This window comes from Drosophila mojavensis, unplaced genomic scaffold (assembly GCF_018153725.1).
Source record: "Drosophila mojavensis isolate 15081-1352.22 unplaced genomic scaffold, ASM1815372v1 contig_81, whole genome shotgun sequence".
Lineage (NCBI taxonomy): Eukaryota > Metazoa > Arthropoda > Insecta > Diptera > Drosophilidae > Drosophila > Drosophila mojavensis.
Window position 1 is genome coordinate 2,129,320 of NW_025318907.1, and position 19,878 is coordinate 2,149,197.

General features: G+C 34.0%; 1 protein-coding gene across 1 annotated transcript; it reads right to left on the reverse strand.

Annotated features, from left to right (window-relative positions):
- Positions 1–992: 992 nt before the first annotated feature.
- LOC6580497 (Na(+)/H(+) exchange regulatory cofactor NHE-RF1) lies at positions 993–18,820 on the reverse strand. Its single transcript, XM_002006299.4, has 2 exons — positions 18,167–18,820; positions 993–2,661 (listed from the first exon to the last, which is right to left on the reverse strand). The coding sequence occupies exon 2, from the start codon at positions 2,657–2,659 to the stop codon at positions 1,673–1,675; it is 987 nt and encodes a 328-aa protein (XP_002006335.1). The 5' UTR covers positions 2,660–2,661; positions 18,167–18,820; the 3' UTR covers positions 993–1,672.
- Between the last annotated feature and the right edge of the window lie 1,058 nt (positions 18,821–19,878).

Here is a 19,878-nt window from a genome sequence, read left to right on the forward strand (position 1 = left end):
GCCTGACGGCCTGCTTTTAACCACTTGCTTTAAATCTATTTGTGCAGCTGTTTGACGCTTCGTTTGCTCGCCACCTTTGCCAATCGCTCGTGTCAATAGCCTTACCAGTTGATAAACTTAAAATAATTAATATCGCATAGTAAAAATAGTAAAGAATTAATAAGTATAAATTTAAGTATAAATTTATTATTGAGACATTTAAAAGGTTCATCCTAAGAAAACTTAGCCCGAAAAAAAAAAATAACTGTGCTTTGAGTTTTCTCCAAGTGTATTATGTGTATATAATACAATATGTATATATGTATTTATATATTGAAGATTTCGCATGATTTTTAGTCTTAGTCTTAATGAAATATTTTTTCAGAATTTACTTTATGATATAATTCCCATATCTACTTAAGATTCCGCATGATTTTTAGTCTTAGTCCTCGATTCTAAACTAATGACAGCTGTTTATCTGGCGACTTAAAGGCATTTTCAGTTTGGCGACAGCAAAGCTGATGATTCATTTTAGCTAAAAATAGTTGTAAAGTTCGTATATCATAAATCAAACTCGTGTCAGAATAAGCTATCATTCTATTTGCATCATATATATTGCTAACTATGGGAATTTTTATATTTCTATATATAATTCAAATTATGGGAATTTTAAGATAAGCAGCGATAATGAAAAAAGAAGAGAATTGGGGAATTTCTAAATTAGCAAAATAATTGGAAATTTCCATATCATTGTTATTTGACCTTTTTCTGTTTGTTTCGATGTAAGGCAATATACATATATATATTGCTCTATAAATTTTAACATTTCTGAATCAAATATATATTTGTCATATTATATATTATTCAAAATGAATTCTTTATTAAATTAGAGAATGAATGAACATGAGAATGAAGTTCTAGACGTTGTCACACATTCAACACCGTTCCATAATGTGGGTTTATATGTTACTAACCAACTAAATCACTCTGTTACCAAAGAGAAGTAAGAAATATTTCTTTTTTGTATTATTTTCCTTTATTCACGGTATAAAGATTACATAAGTAAGCTAAATACATATATATAGTAAATATATGATAAAATAGATTTAACGAACGTTTCCAATGAACTAGCCGCAAATGCAAAGCAAAATCTTATTATATATATATGTAGTATAATTATCAAAAAAAAGAACAAAGTATGAGCAAAAATTATGCAATTTTTTAACATATTTGTTTCTTTGTCTTGGGAATGTATTCGGGGGGTTTGAAATCTTTACTTCATACCTAGGCGCAATGTCAAATAGCTTTTTATATTATTCTCGTATTTCGTTTTGGATCTCAATGGGTTTTGTCTACGGGCCTGGAGTGGTTTGAGCTATTTAGCTTAGGCTAAATTTAATAATTAAAAGCTTGCTTAATTCATAAGTGACTTTTGCATACTAAAATACACTGTAGTTAGGTTTATCATCATCAAGTATTACAAAGTATATTATGCCTGCCGCAGCTAAAGAAAGATATGCCACAGCATGTGGGCAATATATGTATATATATATATATGGTATATATATGATATGGATCTGCCAGCCATTTAATAATAGTCGAACCTTATCGTTTGTGCGCTTCGTGTAAAATAATAACAAGTACGGTGTTTCGAATGCTGGGTGCATGCTATATGGTCTGGATTCTGGGCATCTCAGAGCTTTTGTATAATTTCGAATTTCTTTTTCAGATCGACGCTCTCGTTCTTGGGATCGTACTTCTTCCTGGAGGCCAGCTTGGCGCGCATTTCGGCAACGGTCAGCGGCAAATTCAAACTGCCGGCACGATTCGTGCCTGTCGCTGGCGTTGTGGGCATGGCGCTGCCATTGCCATTGCCCATGACATTTGTGGTGCCATTGGTGGTGGTGCTGGTGGTGTTGTTGGTGGTGGTGGTGCTGCTGCTGTAGACGCTGCCATTGTTGTTCATGCTGGCCACCGTGGCTGATGGCGGTGGCGGAGTGCTCATCATTTTGCTGTTGTTGTTGTTGTTGTTGCTGCTGCTGATGCTGTTGTTGTTGTTGTTGCTTGGCGATTTGCTGCCATTCTGCGCTGAGACTGGGGCGACACCAACAACCGGCGCTGGCGCCATGGGCACACCCCTGTCAACCACATCCATGTCGCTGGCATTCATTGTGCTGCCGCTCTGAGTGCTGCTCGCATTGGAGACGCGCTTCATGCTGGTCACACTGATGCTGCTGATGTTGGCGCTGGCGCCGGGCAGCTCCTGCTTGGTACCCTCATAGCTGGGCGGACTGCAATTATTAGTAGCATTGCCATTGGTCGCCGGCGTCGGCGATGTTGATTTCGGTGGCATTTCGTTCGCCTTGCCATCCACATCGATCAGCAGCAGTCGCACCTCGTTGGCAATGGCCTTGATGCGCGCCACCACCTGCTTGTGTGTCTCGCTGCCAATGGAGACGCCGTTCACCTCCAGGATGCGATCGCCCTCCTTCAGGCCAGCTGCCTCGGCTGGCGAATTCTCGTCCACCTTGCCAATGAACTGGCCCGGCTTCACCTTCTCCGAGTGCAGATTGAAGCCATAGCCATCAAAATCCGGCCGCTTCACGATGTGACAGACTTTCGTCACGCCCGGCGGCAGTGTGGGCGGTGTGGGCGTTTTGGGCGTGGTTGGCGTGGACATGACTGCAAGTGGAATGGAATATATACCAAGAAATTAGATTAAATGTTTAATTGTATACAATAAATGAAAGACTAAATAAAGACTTGAATTACTACACAAACAACTATATTATATTTATAAATTATTTACTGTTGGTTCTGCCTAATCCACGTTCGCTTTAATCTCTCAAGTTGCTACAAATGAAGCAATTCAATAGCAATGACTCAATTTGATACTCCAAACACTTGACGACTCGTGGCTCTATATGAGCTCTATGATATAAGCTCGTTTCAATTGACTCGCCTCAGCTTGCTTTATTCTGCTTATTTTTTTCTGAACTAGAAGCATGTTTCTCTCTAATTAAAATTTTATTGTGATGAAAGGTAAAGAAATTCTATATTATTTATGGCTCCAATAAACAGCTGAGAGAATATTCTCAGAGTAATTTGTAAGGCTTTGTGGTATTAACCGCCTTTGACTTATCTTTCGCGCATGTACAGACTTGGAATTATGCACTGAACGTGTTTAGGCCAGTTTAATTCAATTGACCCATTGATGAATTCGTAACATGGCCAAAAGCCAACAGCTGCAGTTCTTGCTTATCTGCTCAAGAATTGCCTTTGTTACTCTTTTGCTAAATATATTGAAGACTTCTGCTATTTTTGTTTTCAAGTAAACCAAATAGGAATTCCACTGACATGTGCTCATGGGTCAGAATACCCATTGTATTGTTGGGGGCTCTTATCGTGGGCGTTACGTCAGGTAACGTGATTTGCGGCATATATTTGGCACTTCCATTCGTTGCCGTTAAGTACAGGTAATACCATGAGTTGCCACAATGCAACTAAATAGGCTGTGGAACAACTATTCAATTGATTATTGAGCTTACCTACGCGCATATTTCACCTGTCAAAAAAGGTTCTGTTATGTTTGGCCAACAATTGCTGTCAACTTGAAAGTCATGTAAATACATTTTTGTTTCAATATATTATATTTATAGAATTATTTATTCAATGAGACTTGAGAATTAGGAAGTTAAATAATAATTAAGAAATATATATAAATAATCTGTTTCCTTAAATAGAGAAAAATATTTTATTATATTTTATATGTTTTAATTTAATTAATTAATAATATTTATATATATTTTATATATTTATTTATTATTATTATTATTATTTTTATTTATTTATTTATTTCTTTTATTTATTTATTTTATTTTTAATTTTTTTTTTTTAATTTTATTTATTTATTTATTTATTTTTTTTTTATTTTTTTTTACGAATATAATATATCAAATTTGTTATACTTACATTTGATATATTATTCATTATTACATTTAATTTACCCAACACTAAAGTAAAGTGGATTTAGCTAGAAGAGCTTCATTATAAATATCTGATTAGATGATTCGATTTGCATCTTGTTAGCTAACACAAATTAAATTGAAGCGAATTCTTCCAGCGAACAGTCTAATAATAACTTTTAATGTTTTTCATTTATTCAAAAGTTTCAGAACTTTTTAACAGCATAATAAAGTTCTGAGAATCGTTAAGCTCGACTTAGCTAGACTTCAGAATAAAAGCAGCGTTTGGCTGAGAAGGAAATTCCTTTAATGGATGTATATACATACATATATATATATGATTAGTAAGGAGAGTAAAGAGTGTGGATTAAGGAGAGTTTTAAGAGCTGTCTATATATACATAAGTATATACATAGACAGCTCAAAAAGCTCTACATACTCTCTACCCTCTCTTCTGTATTTCATTTCGCTCTCTCTAAGCCTCAACTCATAATAGATCATATATATGCTGCCGTTGCTTTCCGCGTATCAATTATCTGATTGCAATTATATATATTTGTTTTTTATTAATATATGTTTCTATTTACTTTTTTGCTGCTGCTTGTGACGTTTTTGCGAGATGTCAGTTCCGCTTCCTAAAACAACGAACAGTACTAAAAACCCACATACGTACATAATAATATACTATGTACAATTGCTATTATTATTATTATTATTATTGGTATTATTTTTGGCTTGATTCTCCCGCTATTCGTTGCTCATTTCGCTTCATTGTTTACCTTTGCTGTAGTATTAAAAATCGCTTACTAGAGAGGGGCTGAGAGGGGGGCGCGTTGTATTTGATTGTCTGGCTGGCAAGTCAAGGTCGTCTATTGAGCGCATCTTAAAACTTGAACAACAGAATTTGTATATAATGAATTCAGCAAGCAGCATGAGAAGGCGTCGCAGGGGTGCAAGGGGGCGGGTCGCCATTCAACAGAACCGATCAGAAAAAGCAAATGTTAATTCACAGGGCTTCAATTACGAGTTTTTACCTGCCCGCCCGTTGCGTAGCCATAAATCTTACAGGCATTTGCTTCCCAAAGCTGATTCACAGACAACAAATAAATGATTATGTATAAAAATATGTTTATTCAGTTTCCCCTCATCTTCTTCTTCTTCTTAGTTGGTTGTTTTATAATTGAACTTCAAGCGTAAATAAATATAAAGGAAGTGCCGCAACGAAATACCAGCTGCGAGAGCTGTTCTCTTGACATTTTGGGCTTGTACCTGTTCAACCGTAAGTTCAGGGTCATTGGAGTTCTAAAAGGCTTTGAAGTTAATGCGCGATGCACGCAACAAAAAATTGTTGCCTTCATAATAAATATCTAAGAATATTCAAATGTATGTGAAAAGCCTGCGATGAAATGTTTTAAGCTGATTTAAGATAACTCAAGCAGATTTGTGCGAATGCTTTAGATGAATTAATTGGCTAGAATATTTTTCGAAGAAATTAAGATAAGATAATACTGCGAAATATATAATAATTCCTAATTATAAATAATATATAGAAATGAATTAATATACGATAATACGAAGTATATACTAAGGAATATTATAAAGAATATATAGTATAATATATAATATAGTATTAAAGAGTTTTAATAGGATAATACAATAACTTCAATAGAATTGAATTGGTTTGAAAATAAATATTTAGTATCACAAAAATACATTTTTAGTATTTAAAAAATACTTGATAGCTACAAAATATTCATAAATACATACATACATATATGCCAATATATATCATGAATATATGCTTATTAATTTAGCATTTAAATTATGCATAAATTTGAATATAATAGTAAATAAACATAGATTATCAGAGCTATAATGAAATATTTTAATTGTATATTATAAATGGCGAAAATAAAACTTCATTAAGTCTTATATTGCTAAGAAGCTTAAAAACATTTTAAATATTGCTAATAAATAATGATTTCTTTTATTAATTATTATATTTATATATAGATGTACATATATTTATATGCACATATTAACAATTTTCAACTAATTGACATGAAAAACAATTTAGTAAACAAATGCCAAATATGTTGTATAAAATGTGCATTTTAATAATAGTTTTTGTTGCTAATGTTGAATAGACAAGAGACTGTCAAAAGAGTTTACTTGATGGTTTTATATACAATATATATATTATTCATAATTTTGTGGGCAAAATTCAGAATTCTGCTGGACAGCGCTCAAGCTTTTAGGGCTTTTTCAATCAAGCCCCCCTCAGCCCCCCACCAGGGTTGAGGAAATGTGCGCAAAACTTTAATTGAATTTGCAATCAAGCATGAAGTACATACACACACATTCATAAATGCACACAATGGAGAAATATGCCCCACTTCCTCCGCCCCTTTGCCTGCCCACGTCTTTGGAGCACAGTGAATACCCGCATGAACGGCTACGGGCGACAACAGCCTCCCATTGTATTTGTTGTTTGTTTATTTAAGCGGTTTCTCATCATTAAAACAAATTAGCCGTTAGGCATCAGCACAGGTAGTAGCACAGGTAGTTTGTCAGTCTGTCTGTCCACCTGTCCGCCCCAATGTCCGATTCTATATCCGTCTACATCTACTCACCACTCTGAGCGCACATGACAAATGTGCTTAAAAAAAAACAGAGACATTTGATTGCCGTTAAAAACTATTGTTGGAAATATTTAAACACCGTTCGCAAAAGTTTCAAGTGGGGTATATACTACTGTAAGCACCGTGACTCGAAAGTTCTTGGTATGAAGAGGGAGAGGGGGAGAGAGAGAGAGTTCCCAGCGAAATATTTTGGAATTCAAAGTCTGACTCGAATCTAGCAGAGTTAATGAGAAATGTAGGGCTCTTTATCAATAGTGATGTAACTTTTTATTATGCTGGAAACTTTCGATTGTAATTTCGTTATCGGTTTTATTATATTTTCCTTTGCGTAATTTTCGTCATGCCCTGCGTCTGGCTGAATGTAATTCATTACGCCGTCATTACAGCCATAGAGTGGGTATTCGAAGTATAGACACATAAGCTGGAGTCTTGAAATTTTGAATACATATTTGCATATACTTTCTGCAGAAATGAATTTGAAGATTGTTAGCATATAACTATACTTTAACATATAATATATGTCATCTTTAAACGAGAATCTTTTAAGTAAAAATATTACATAAATAAACCATAATATAATTTCTATAAATTTTAATAATCTTCAAGTTATATTAGTAATAGATCATCAACAATTAACATAAGATAAATATTTATTTTAAAGTAAATTTAGTTTTTCTGGATCCTTAAACGAGTATCGTGCAGTCAGTAAGGTCTAGCCATAACGTTCTTACTTGTTTTCTTGGCGATTTTAGCGGACGTGTTGCACAATTAAACGGAAACTCGTAATGCGAGAATGGCTCGCAACATATTTGCAAATATATAGTTTATGCACACACAATATACATACATACAATATTTGTATAGCAGCGTCAAATCATAATTTGCATTTATTTGGTGTTTTTGAGAAATACTTTTTGTTAGCTCGCAAATTAATTAGCTCGCTCGTGTCGCGCGCTACTTTAAATCAAATATTAGCACGTTCTCAAAAGCCTCATGCAAATTGAAACTGATAAGCGAGCTATAATAAAGGAAGTGCCGCCCAAGCCCCGCAGGGCAGCACACTGGAATTTATTATTAGATAACTGAACCGAACCGAACCGAACGGGGCGCAATTTCGAGTAACTATTTTCGTACATTATGAGAAATAACTTAAGTACATATTGTTCTTGAATTCGTTTCGGGGAATTTCAGTTGACATACTTCGGCTGAGAGTTGACATTATGAAATGAATTGTTTGAATGAGTATTATGACATTCATGTGCTCACAACATAGCAGCGGAATGAGTCATTCCCCTGAGATTAATGAATAAGATCTAAATTTATTGTAGCCGGAGATAACAAAGTCATGAATGAATTCGCATGGCTAGATGAAAAGGCTTGCTTGGATAAATTTATTAATTTAATTATATTTAGATAAATAAAGAAAGTTGTCAAGTAAATAGTCCCACAAATTTTATTTTAATTTGTATTTTGTATAATTATAAATATTATCTCACATATATTATCAATTAAATATCGATTTTTATTTTTGCATTTTTAAGCATGTGGCATCTATATCAAACCATATTGAAATAAACATATTTTAATTAAAAGTGAAGTCTGATGACTGCGAGCATTGATAACCGCAGCAAAGAATTGCAGCAGATAAACAAGCTACGTACATACATACACACATACATTTTATATGTAACCATATAGATAATAATAAAATTATAAGTAGGTAAGACCTTAATCTATAAATAAAGTAAGATTTATATGAAGAGTGCGGGGAATGTATTGAAAAGAGGCTGACTATTAAATACCCTGAACATCCTGAATACGGAGATAAATTGAAAGATCAATATAATCGCATTATCAAAAGGTTTCTATATATTATTATCCATTTTATTATTATATAGCCAATATATCTGTATAGACTATCACAGTATATATATCTTTGTTTGCTTTTGCTCTTCTTTACGATAATCGGGCATTATTAGAGGTAGACTTCATATACGAAGTCTACGGCTCTAAACACTTACAGTATACAAGATATGCTCAAATAGCTGAAACCCTATATTCATATAATTATCTGCCACAACAAAATATACTAAACGCTATTTAGACATTTTCCACATGATTGGAGTATAACTAATAAAATAGGTAAGATAAGTAAGTGGTAGTTAAAAAAAAAAAAATAAATAAATAAATAAAATAAAATAAACTTTACTTTTCTTATATATCAACTATCAACTGTCAAATAAATATTTACAAATACATTATATTTATGTACACACATATATATATACAAATATCTATAAACGATGGGTAATCAATTGCATAAATGTGAGCTATTGGACAACAAATTCAACCTCAAATAAAATACATAAAATTTGACCTAGAGAAAACGTAAAGTCGATTATAAATGAGCTACATTAGTTTACGTTGTCTGCCACAATAAATCCTTAGCAAAGCCATCAACAGCTAAATTCAAAATATAAAAATAAATAAATTAGCAAACGAAAATCGAATAATAATTTTGAAAGCAAAATATAATTTTGTTGCCTTTCGAAATAGTAGTGCAATTAACTCAGCTGCAGAGCGCAAAAGCGCAAACGTCATTTATAAACAGTAAAATTATATAAGCCCTTCACATTTTTTCAAATGATGCATCACGAGCTATTTAAACTCTCATGACAATAATTATTTACAATACAACAACTGAAACAAAGAAAATACGAAAAAGAATTCCGATTATCAGAGTTCCAAACCAAAACAAAACAAAAGTAATAAAAAGTAAAAAAAAAAAAAAGTAAAAAGACCACGTAATAAATTAAACAAATGCTGACGACATTTCCTTGCTTTCAAGTGCTTTGCCGAGATCTTCTATATAAAATGCTCATATCTAGGTGAAGTGGCCAGAACTTTCACTTCATATATTATAGAAAAACACATGAATTCCAGTGTTAAACTGACTAATTAGCAATTGGAGTTGGGTGTGCGCATGTTACGTGATCACACTGATCGGGTAGATCAGCCATTATAGCATTTGCTTCATCTCTACAGGCGGTGCTCAATTTGGTCATATGCTGCCCATAAAAATGGCCATGTATACGTGTTTACGGATCAGGCTACTTATTATTCTCAAGTGGCAGTAAAATTGTTTTCTTTTTAAATGTTACTCAACAGCAAGAGCCAGCGCTATATGTGAGCCAGTATTGGGGAATGTGTGTGCAACACCTATAAATGGGAGTGCATGAGTCGTGATCAAACAGAAGCTGCATTACTGTTTTTTCTTCTTAACTCAACACAAACTGAGCACGAGCTAAATAATTATGGAATATGACAAGATTTTTGGGAAGTACTGAAAACTTACAATAGATAAAACTTACAATAGACATGATCGAGCACTCAGATATAGATATTATAGAACTCTTTATTAAATAATTCGATAATATCTATTTATCTATGAGTACTCATATCATATCTATTGTAAGTTTCTGATGATATACTCCTCACTTGAGACTATTGAAAATGGCTAATCACTCTATAAGGGTTTTGGTATAAAGCTTATAATGGGCAGAAAGAAGTAGGCGTGGCAGACCGTATGTTTATATTCTTGATCAGGGCGACGAGCTGAGCATTATTAAGCTCTGTCTTTTCCAATGTTCATATGCTTGAGCGCATCGATCTCTGAACTCATAAGAGCTAGAGGTTTGAATTTTTATTGGAATATTGGTTCTTAGAAGAGTCTTCACTAGACTTTTCTTATTTCTTCAATTAAACATTATTAGTTTAGCGTCCCACAAAGGACTCAACATTCCAATAGCTCCACATTCCAACGGCTATCGAATCACTTTGTTAACTTTTATTATGATTTATGTTTACTTCGCCTTTGTTTTTCTTATCGACAACAACTTAATGCAGATTTAATTTAGTTGGCATGCCTCAAAGAGCGCTCAAAATAAAAAATGTCTATATTTATTTATTAGGCAAAAATTTGAGCTCTTCATTTTCAGTGTCTAGGCTGTAAATTATCTTATCGCGCGCCATGCGGATTTTCATTGAAGCGCAAGTAGCTCGCTGAGATTTGAGCATTTTACACTGAAAACAATTATTAAGAGTTTTTAAAGATGACGTCAAGAAAAATTAATGGAGCTTTGTAAGTGAGCTGACAGTTTTGATTAGCACCTGGTTGGGTTACTTCTCATTTTTTGTATTATTTAGTATTTACTTATTTAATTATTTTTTTTTTTTCTTAGTTTATTTTTTTCTGCTTTTTTTCTTTTGGAAAGTGCAATTACTCGCACTCGTGCATGAATCACTTACAAAGATCTTCACACATTGCCCTCGGGCAGCGAGCGACAAAAACTCATTAGCAGCTCTCAAGATGCGCCCGACGAAGAGACCCAATCGCTGGGGCAGAGATTGTCGCCGTCCCCTGGTTTCTGGCTGAGTGACTGGCATTGAGAATGGTTAGCAAAGTTTTTCTTACAGCCATGGGAAACTATGTGTGAAACTGGTTATGAATATTGTAGATGCCCTGTAGCATAAGCCCAATGGGTCCATTTTTTATTTTTTATTTATTTTTTTTTTTTTTACATTTTAGAAAATATCTTTGTCAAAGTTGACAATTCATATTAAACATTTGGGTCAACTAAGAGTTTATTATATTAAAAGCTTCTTGTTTTGCTCTAATGGAGATTTCACTTAACATTTAAGATTATAATATGATTGCACAAGAATTTCATAATCTTCGTATGATCTCTCTCCTGTCTCTTAAGTACACTTGGTAGACTCAAATTCGCTCCATTGCTGTTGCTTTGCATAGGGCATTCCATTAGTCTATCTATGTTAGTTCTAAATACGTTATACGCCTCTCCTTCCCTCTCTCTCTCTCTGCCTCTCTAATTGCACGTTTGACATTCAATGACAAATGCAAACAATGTGACTGTGACCCGTCACAGCCCCACACTCTGGCAGCAGCCACCTGCCGCGCATAATTTGCAGGCAACTCGAGACTGAAGATCATCTCGAGATCCGATCCGAGCCGATCCGCGCCCCCATCGCCCAAGCAAGCCAAGCCAAGCACACACACACACACGCACACAGCTGTATATCGTCATTAGCATTTAGCACATTAATCCAACTGCGGCAATGATAAACAATGAACGTAAATAAATGTTTTTTTTTTTTTTTCTTCTTATTTTTTGAGATACCTATTAATTAATGGTAAACAAAAGTGTGCAAATAAAGTAAAAATAAAAAAAAAAAAAGAAGTTATATTTAATGCGTAATTGGTTTTAATAAAATTATTTTGAGCGTCAAGTCTGTAAACTGTGTGGGCTGCGCGGATGAGATCATCTCGAAAGCATCGAAATCTGATCGTAAGTTCAAGTTACAATCTTTCTACATGAAAACTATGTAAATGCTTTATTCATCACTTTGTCGGGCTTCTCATAAAAGATATAAATATATTTTATTTTACATATTTAAGGAATCGCATAAATTATTAACAAATACCAGACGTTAAATGCAAATGAACTCTAAATATCTTTTTATTTCATTGTGTAAAAATAAACACTCGATTGAATTAATGCGAATGTCAACGAATCTCGATCATTTAGGATTACAATCGATCGGATTAAAATTATTTATATTATTCATGATTAAAATTGTTTTTGAAATCAAATATTGAAAATGTTGTCAGCATGCTTTGTGAAATTATTAAAAGTCAAATATCGCACATGGTTAATATCGGATACCTCTCTTATTAAACGTTGCGGGGAACCATAGGGAATATCGTATGCTGCTCATATGATATCGAATATCGTATGTTTCTATATACGACTGGCCAATATCAGATGCAACTCATGCCGAATATCGTAAGCAGCTCAGCGAATATCGTATGCAAGTCGTATCGAACATTGTTTGCCGCTCAAATCGAATATCGTATGCAACTCATAGTGAATATCTAATGCAGCAAATATCGTATGCTATTTGTATCGAATATTGTATGCTACTCATATCGAATACCGAAAGCTGCTCGAAACGAATAGCGAGTACCGTATGCGACTCAAACGAATATCGTATGTAACTCATAGCGAATATCGTATGCAACTCATGGAACATGTAAAATACCCCATGTAAAATATCCTATGCCATAATCCATACGAATATCGTATGCAACTTGTATGCTGGAATATCGAATATGATGCGGAATTCATATTAAATATCGTATCGAATATCTGATGCTGTTTAATTTAAATATTAATTAATTTTATAATTAATATACTTAATTATCCTATATTAATCTTTATCTTGTTTCTTTTCACTTAAAGTAATTTGTGGGACTACTTCTGTTGAAATACTTTACGAAAACGCACGAAAAGCGTTGTGGAATCACTCAAGAGAAATCTATGAGAAGTTCATGCGATGCCATAAGATAAGTGCTCATAAAACCTACCCATCTAATTATGTTCTTAGAGTGAACTCAAGCTCTTGGCCTTGGTTTACCAACTGGGCGTATTCGATAGTTAATCAAATACAGCAAACAGTTCCAAAAGAGATAAAACCCAATCTATTTTGACTACACAAAAACCGCATTAAAAACTGAAAGCGGCGACAATGAAAATTTGTAAAAAGAAAGAAACGATACAAAATAGAAGACAATGGAAAGAACAAATGTACAATAACAATTTGTGTTTTGTTGTTGTTGTTGTTGTTGTTGTGGTCAAAAACTTAACACAAATAGTTAGTACCAGGCGCGTATCTCTGAGATACATACATATATACATATAGAATGCCAAACGGACGACATGGGCAGTGTGCGGATACTTTTAGCACATACTACAATAACAAACAGCAACAACAACAACAACAACAACAACCACAAGAGAAGTAATAATAAAATGTATAAAGATCTCGTCTGCCTGCGAGCCCAGAGCGACGTAAGTCTCGCCGCTTAGAAGCTGTGCAGAGACAGAGGGGCAGAGGGGCAGACGGACGGAGGGGCAGACGGGGAGATACTTTTCGTATACTTTTCGTATCTGCAGCTTGGATGCCACAAACTGGCTGCTGGCTGACTGGCTGACCGCCTGCCTGGTTGCCTGACAGCCTGCTGGTTGGGTTCAGTTTTGGTTTGGGCTTTGGTTTTGGTTTCGGTTTGGCCTGTTCTGAGAGGTTGGTTAACCAAATTCATTTTGAAGCTGCCTCAAAAATATTTCGTGCATTCGGTTTGCCGAGGGATTCTTATTTTTTGTACGCTAAGCTTGAGAAAATAAAAATTGATTCTAGAACCAGTTTGTGGCTCGTCTTGTGACGCTGTCTATATATATATATATATATATATATATATACATATATGTATGTGTGTGTGTTGGGTTTTGTACTTGTTTGGCTCTGCTCTTTTTAGGCGTTTCTCGTCTCCTCTTTGACTGTCTTTTAAAAAACAAAAAACAACTTGTTGGCATCTCTCTCTCGCCCTCTCTCTTTCTTTCTTTCTCTTTCTATGCTTTTTTTTTGTCGTTTATAAAAAGCATATTTATTTTTTGTATTTTTTGGTTGTTGCTCGCTTTCGTTTTCGTTTGTTTTGGGGCTGCAACAGCCGACGAAAGGGTCCATCCATTTAATTAAGCAGATATTTCTTTGGTATAAATTATGCATATTTCCAACATAAAGGAAAGAAATAAGTAACGAAATTCGAAAGTTCCCCGGATCGAAACGCATTTAACCAAAAACCGAAACGGACAAATTTCTAAGCGTCATCGATCAGCATGAGCTTAGCTTCAAATTTTGTTTATATAATTGCCGATGCAACAAAAGTTTCTATCTTTCTTAGAAATACAGCTCGGGTTCTCAAGACCTTGACTGCATATGAAAATTGATTGCTAATAACTGTAAACTCAGGAAAATACAACCTGTTAACAATGTAGAGAACTGAGAAATTTCTATAAGTCGATGTAAAGTTAAATTAACAAACTTTGGTGGAAATTGTGAGTGTGTGTCTGTAATATTTATCGAGCTGCTATCTATCTATTTTTATGTGAGAGTTATGCCTGGGGCCCATATTGTTTACAGCTTTCCAGCAATTGTTCACATATTCACATGCCACTCAAAATGAGTTACATGCAATGCAAAAATTTTTACTGAATAAATATGGGAATTTTATGACTAGCCGCAACTACATTTATAACAGTTAAGCATTAAGAAACTTATATACACTTTAAACTTTGCACCCAAAGATTATTGAGGTATTGAAGAAGAGTGCACATGCCATAAAGATTCGAGTAAAAAATATATAAAATAAATATATTAATGATTACTTAGTTTGTGAATCAAGCAAAAGTTATTTAACAAAGCTTAGTCAATAGATGAGTAAATATAAAGAAACTTATCTTTTATAACTTGTTTCATTCAAAGCTGACGGAATACTTGTATGCCTCTTTACGCATATGTTTGTATATGTATGTATATGAGAAAATAGAGGTTCATTTTAATATTTCTATTAAAGAATTTAGTTAAACTAAAATATATTTATATATTTTTAAACTTGTGGCTCATTTCAGAGTAGAGCAATAAAAATCTAGATAGAAGAGAATCATGATGTGTGAAGATATTATTAGACTTTCGGTAAGTGTCAGACCCAATAACCGGAAACTAACTAAGTAAGCAGCGATTTGAAGTTGTTGGCAATGCTGATTAAGGCAAGGTTAATGGCCAATGCGATTAGTCAGGCTATTTGGCAAAGGAAGCGAGAAGCGTGATAAGCAAACATTTGGTATTTCAAGAATGCTAGATATCATAAATGCCAAAGTGTAAATAGATCAATTATAGCTTCAATTTACAATGAACCAGGCAAGCTACTCTAAAAAGAGAATGGAATATATTTGTTTTTGTCGTTTGCAATAAACACATATATGTTATAACTTAAGTGTATTTCCTTAAATTCCATAATCGCGCATTATGATGTCATTTATGTTTGAGTGCAACTTTCTCACTTGTATTTCCATTATCATTTATTCAAAGATCATTTTATAATCTAATTCTAGATGTCAGAAATTTTCTGACTTCATTTTTGGAAATCTAGCTATCTTTATTAGCACATCTCGATGCGGATGCAGAGGAATGTGCCAAAATGCGATAGTCCATAACGGTAACGTGTTAAATACTAAACTTGATCGCTTAACCACAGCCAAGAGAATAAATTAAATTAGCATAGATCTAAAGCAAAGACCGAGTGCGACTGATAACAGTTGTAGAGCCAGCCCAAGTGGGGGAAAACACACTCAGAGCGAGAGAGAAAGAGAGAGAAAGAGAGACAGAGAGAAAGAAAGAGAGAGAGAGAGAGAGAAGAAGTGTTTGAAAACCAGAAATACACGCGACAAAAATGCACAACTCAAGAAATCAGGTGAACTAAACCGGTGAATTAATAAAATAAAAAAAAAAGTTTAAAAAAAATGAAAAAATAAAAAAAAAAAACGCGTTGACGAAACCTGCTGCGAGGCATAGCTGAAATTCCAACCAAGATCGTCGTGGAGGGTAGTGCGGCGTGGCACTGGCACGCCTGCGCCATGAAAAACCCCAAGACAAGTAAAAAGCGAATTGTAAATAGACCAAACTAAATATAGGAAAGTCGACAATTAAATACCCTAAGAAATAGGTGGGCAGGAATAGGTAAAAGAAGCCTATAGTATTTTTGTAATATTTCGATCAAATATGTAAGTAGAATACTTAAAATGATTATTTACCAAGTTTAATGTTCTTACAAATTTAGGAGAATTCAGTAAGCCCCACAAATGCCATTAAAGAATTAAAAATAAATAATAGATAAATATATATAAGTAAAACTAACTAAAGATCTAATATTTTAGTTAGGAATCTTTAAACAATTATATATCAATATATATTTTCATTGATATATAATGCATTATTTTTTTTTTTTTTTTTTTTTTTTTTTTTTTTATTTAGATATTTTTTTAGATTCTTATCAAATCTTATCTAATAAATATTCTATCAATAACGTAACAAAAGGTTGAAGGAAGTATTTGAAAATATCATAATAATATGATTATATAGAAAATGTAGTCATAAACAAATAATAAATTATTAATCAATTGAAAAATAATATAATTAAAAATAAATAATTCTGACCTTCAACAATAGCATTCCGATAATTTTTTTTGTATACAAAATAATATAATTATATATTATTATTGCATATAATGGATGATCAATCATAATTGACATTAAAAAGAAGTTTACCCATATTTATATATTATATAGATAAGAATATAAATACTTTATATGGTCAACATAGCTCGTGATAAAACTGTAATTCCCTCTTTATGTGTCCAGGTACAAAAATACCGAGAAATGTCTATATATATAAGTATCTGTATAAAATCGCATGCATGTCGCATTTGGCCTTATGCAATGTGCAACAGAGAGAAAGAGAGAGGTAGAGAGAAAGAGAGAGGGTGGGCTGCAAGGGGATAGTGTTGGACAGCGGCGTGTGCATGAACGTGGCAACAAGACTAATAACACTAACAACAACAACAACAACAACAACAGCACACGCAACAAGCGGGGCATAAGGAGCCGTAACAGAGAAATAAATCAAAACAATTACGGATTATGCAAGTTGTTGCTGCCGTTTGACTATGGCCATTAAAAGCAGTTAACAGTTAACAGGGCAACACATTTTGCTATGGCTAAAAAATGTTTAATGTTTATTGCACATTTAGTTTATTTAGCGTGCGGCTTTTAAGGTTGATTGCTCACAGAAACAAAAACAGACAACAAAAAACAAAAACAAACAATTTTGAGCCGCATTGCGTGTGCCAATAATACAGCTAACAGAAGAGATCATAATAATATATATATGTATGTATTTATATACATTTACTACAAACTGTTTTTACTATTGAAAAATGCATTTCGTTTTTGCTGCATTTAGTTATATATAATTAAGTGCGCGCACCCAAATTCACTAAAATATATAATTTGAGTCAGTGCGCCTTAAACTGTTTTTAAAGCTCTCTTAAAATGCTATTTTAGAAAATGTAATTATTTTTTAATATGCATCGAAATTAGATATAATGTGTCAACACTTAGAAGAAAACAAAAATGTTAATTTAAATGAACCCTTATTTTCTCAAAAATTTATTGCTTTCCTTTTCAAGTTTTTTTATTTGGCAACATTTCAAACTGTGCGGAACCTCAAAACATTAGCTGAACTGAAAAGCCTAAACAAACAATATACATATAATAATATATTATATTACATTCATTTTTATATAATTCCGAGCATATATCAAATTATCAAACAGAATTTAATTGAATTTATTTATATTAAAAAATAATTAATTTGTATTATCAAATCTAATTTAGTTCCATAAATTTCCATTTCAGTTTGTGGCACAATTCACATTAAATTTATTTGCTGGCCCCTCGAGCACTGAGCAGGACTTTAAAACTATGCCAAGGCCGTGCGACATCATTGCCGTACAGTTTGACATGCACAGGCAGGCATTGCATAAACTTTTTCGCTTCGATGCAGTTTTGCATGCAAATTGTGCGTTTGACAGCTCCTCAACTTACCGCTTAAATAAACAATCCGTTAAAGTGAGCGAGTATGGGTGAGCGCACGCGTGTGTGTGTGAGTCTGTGTTTAGTTTAGTTTTGTTGTTGGCAAAAGTTTTAATGCCCTTACTATTTATAGCTTTGTTATTATGGCTGTGCACTGTTTTTCTTCTTTTTTTTTATCTATTGCTCTTTAAATTGAATTAAATTTATTTTATTCAATTGTATTTGATTCAATTTCTGTTTTCTTTACGTATTTCGCATGCACACCTACACACATGCAAATTCACGTACGCACAGGCGAGCTGATGTTTGGAGTCGAAATCAATCAACAGCAAAGATAAGTGAGAAGTGCGCGAGTGACAGAGACAGCAACGGCGAAGGCAACGGTAACGGCGACGGTGACGGCGAAGGCGGCGACAACGGCGAAGGCGAATTGCGAAGATAAAGTGTGAGACGCATGCGCACGTAAAATAATTTGTAGCTGTTGTTGTTGCTGCTGCTCTTTTTGTTTTAGTTTTTTGTAGTTGTAGTTGTAATAGTAGACGCAGTAGTAGGTACTCTTGTTGTTATTTCTGCTTTGCTCTCGTTCGTCGAGTTCTTTCTACTCACGTAGCGCAATCGAATGTCTCGCGCTTCAACGATTTAACCGTTTTCGCGGGCGAATTGATACTGATTGTGACCGGGCCAACGGCGCTACTTCAAGAGGGCCAGTCACCAAAAGCCACAGGTGAGCTCAAAGCTTGCTAGAGATGGTCGCTTGCCAGTGAATATCGTATATATATCGTTTACTGTTAACGAAAGAGCCTAAGCGAATTAATAAGACAAGTCAATTAAGAAACTAGTTATAAAATATATGCATATTACTATTTCGTGTTAAAACATGGCTATTGAATTTAAATTAACTTTGTATTCAGGTACTTCTGCTATCATTAGATCTCTGTGACGCTCATCACTAACTTAAAACTTGAAATGAGAGTGAGTGGCGCTGAAACTGGAAAGCGAGTGACTGATGAAGGGAGAGAACTGGAAACAGCTGTTGCGAGCAATCACAATCACACACTCGCACACACACACACACACATGCAGCATACTTTTAGGTGAACCTATCAGCGCACTACAGACAAACAAATGTGTGTACATTGTATTTCCCATGCCATTCGCTCAACGCTCTCAATTAAATTGATAACTCATGCACTTGCTTTCACTCTCGCTCTCGAGCATTAATGCCCATTGTCTGCGCCGAGCTGAGACCCGCTTATCAGCAGTAGCCAACGCTGTTTCCAGCTGACTGCTTCATCTGTATGGCATATCAATTTGTTTGAAGGATTCACGAAGTATGAATGCATATGAGTTTTGCATGCAGTTGCGTTGAGTGGGGGGCGGGGGAGATGCAGGCAGAAGCGAAGGTGGCGCTGGAGGTGTCGGCACAGGGAACGTGCCGCTCCATATGCAGACGACATTTTTTGACCAGGCCAATGCGATTCCTGGAAAACAAAGACCATTCAAATGCAATTCGAAGACAATTGACAGGCGACAGATGTGAAGGAAACTATTTATAGAGGATTCAAGAATTTTTTAGGGAAGTGAAGATGAACAATATAAATAAATCTATAAAAATATAAACTTATTAATAATAACCAAAATTTAATAAATAATAAGGAAATCATTAACAAAAATTTCAATAATAAATATTAAAAATTTACATAAATAATAATAGTAAATGTAAA

Excerpts from the sequence above, each read along its gene's own strand:
- LOC6580497 (XM_002006299.4), bottom strand. The coding sequence starts at position 2,659 with ATGTCCACGCCAACCACGCCCAAAACGCCCACACCGCCCACACTGCCG.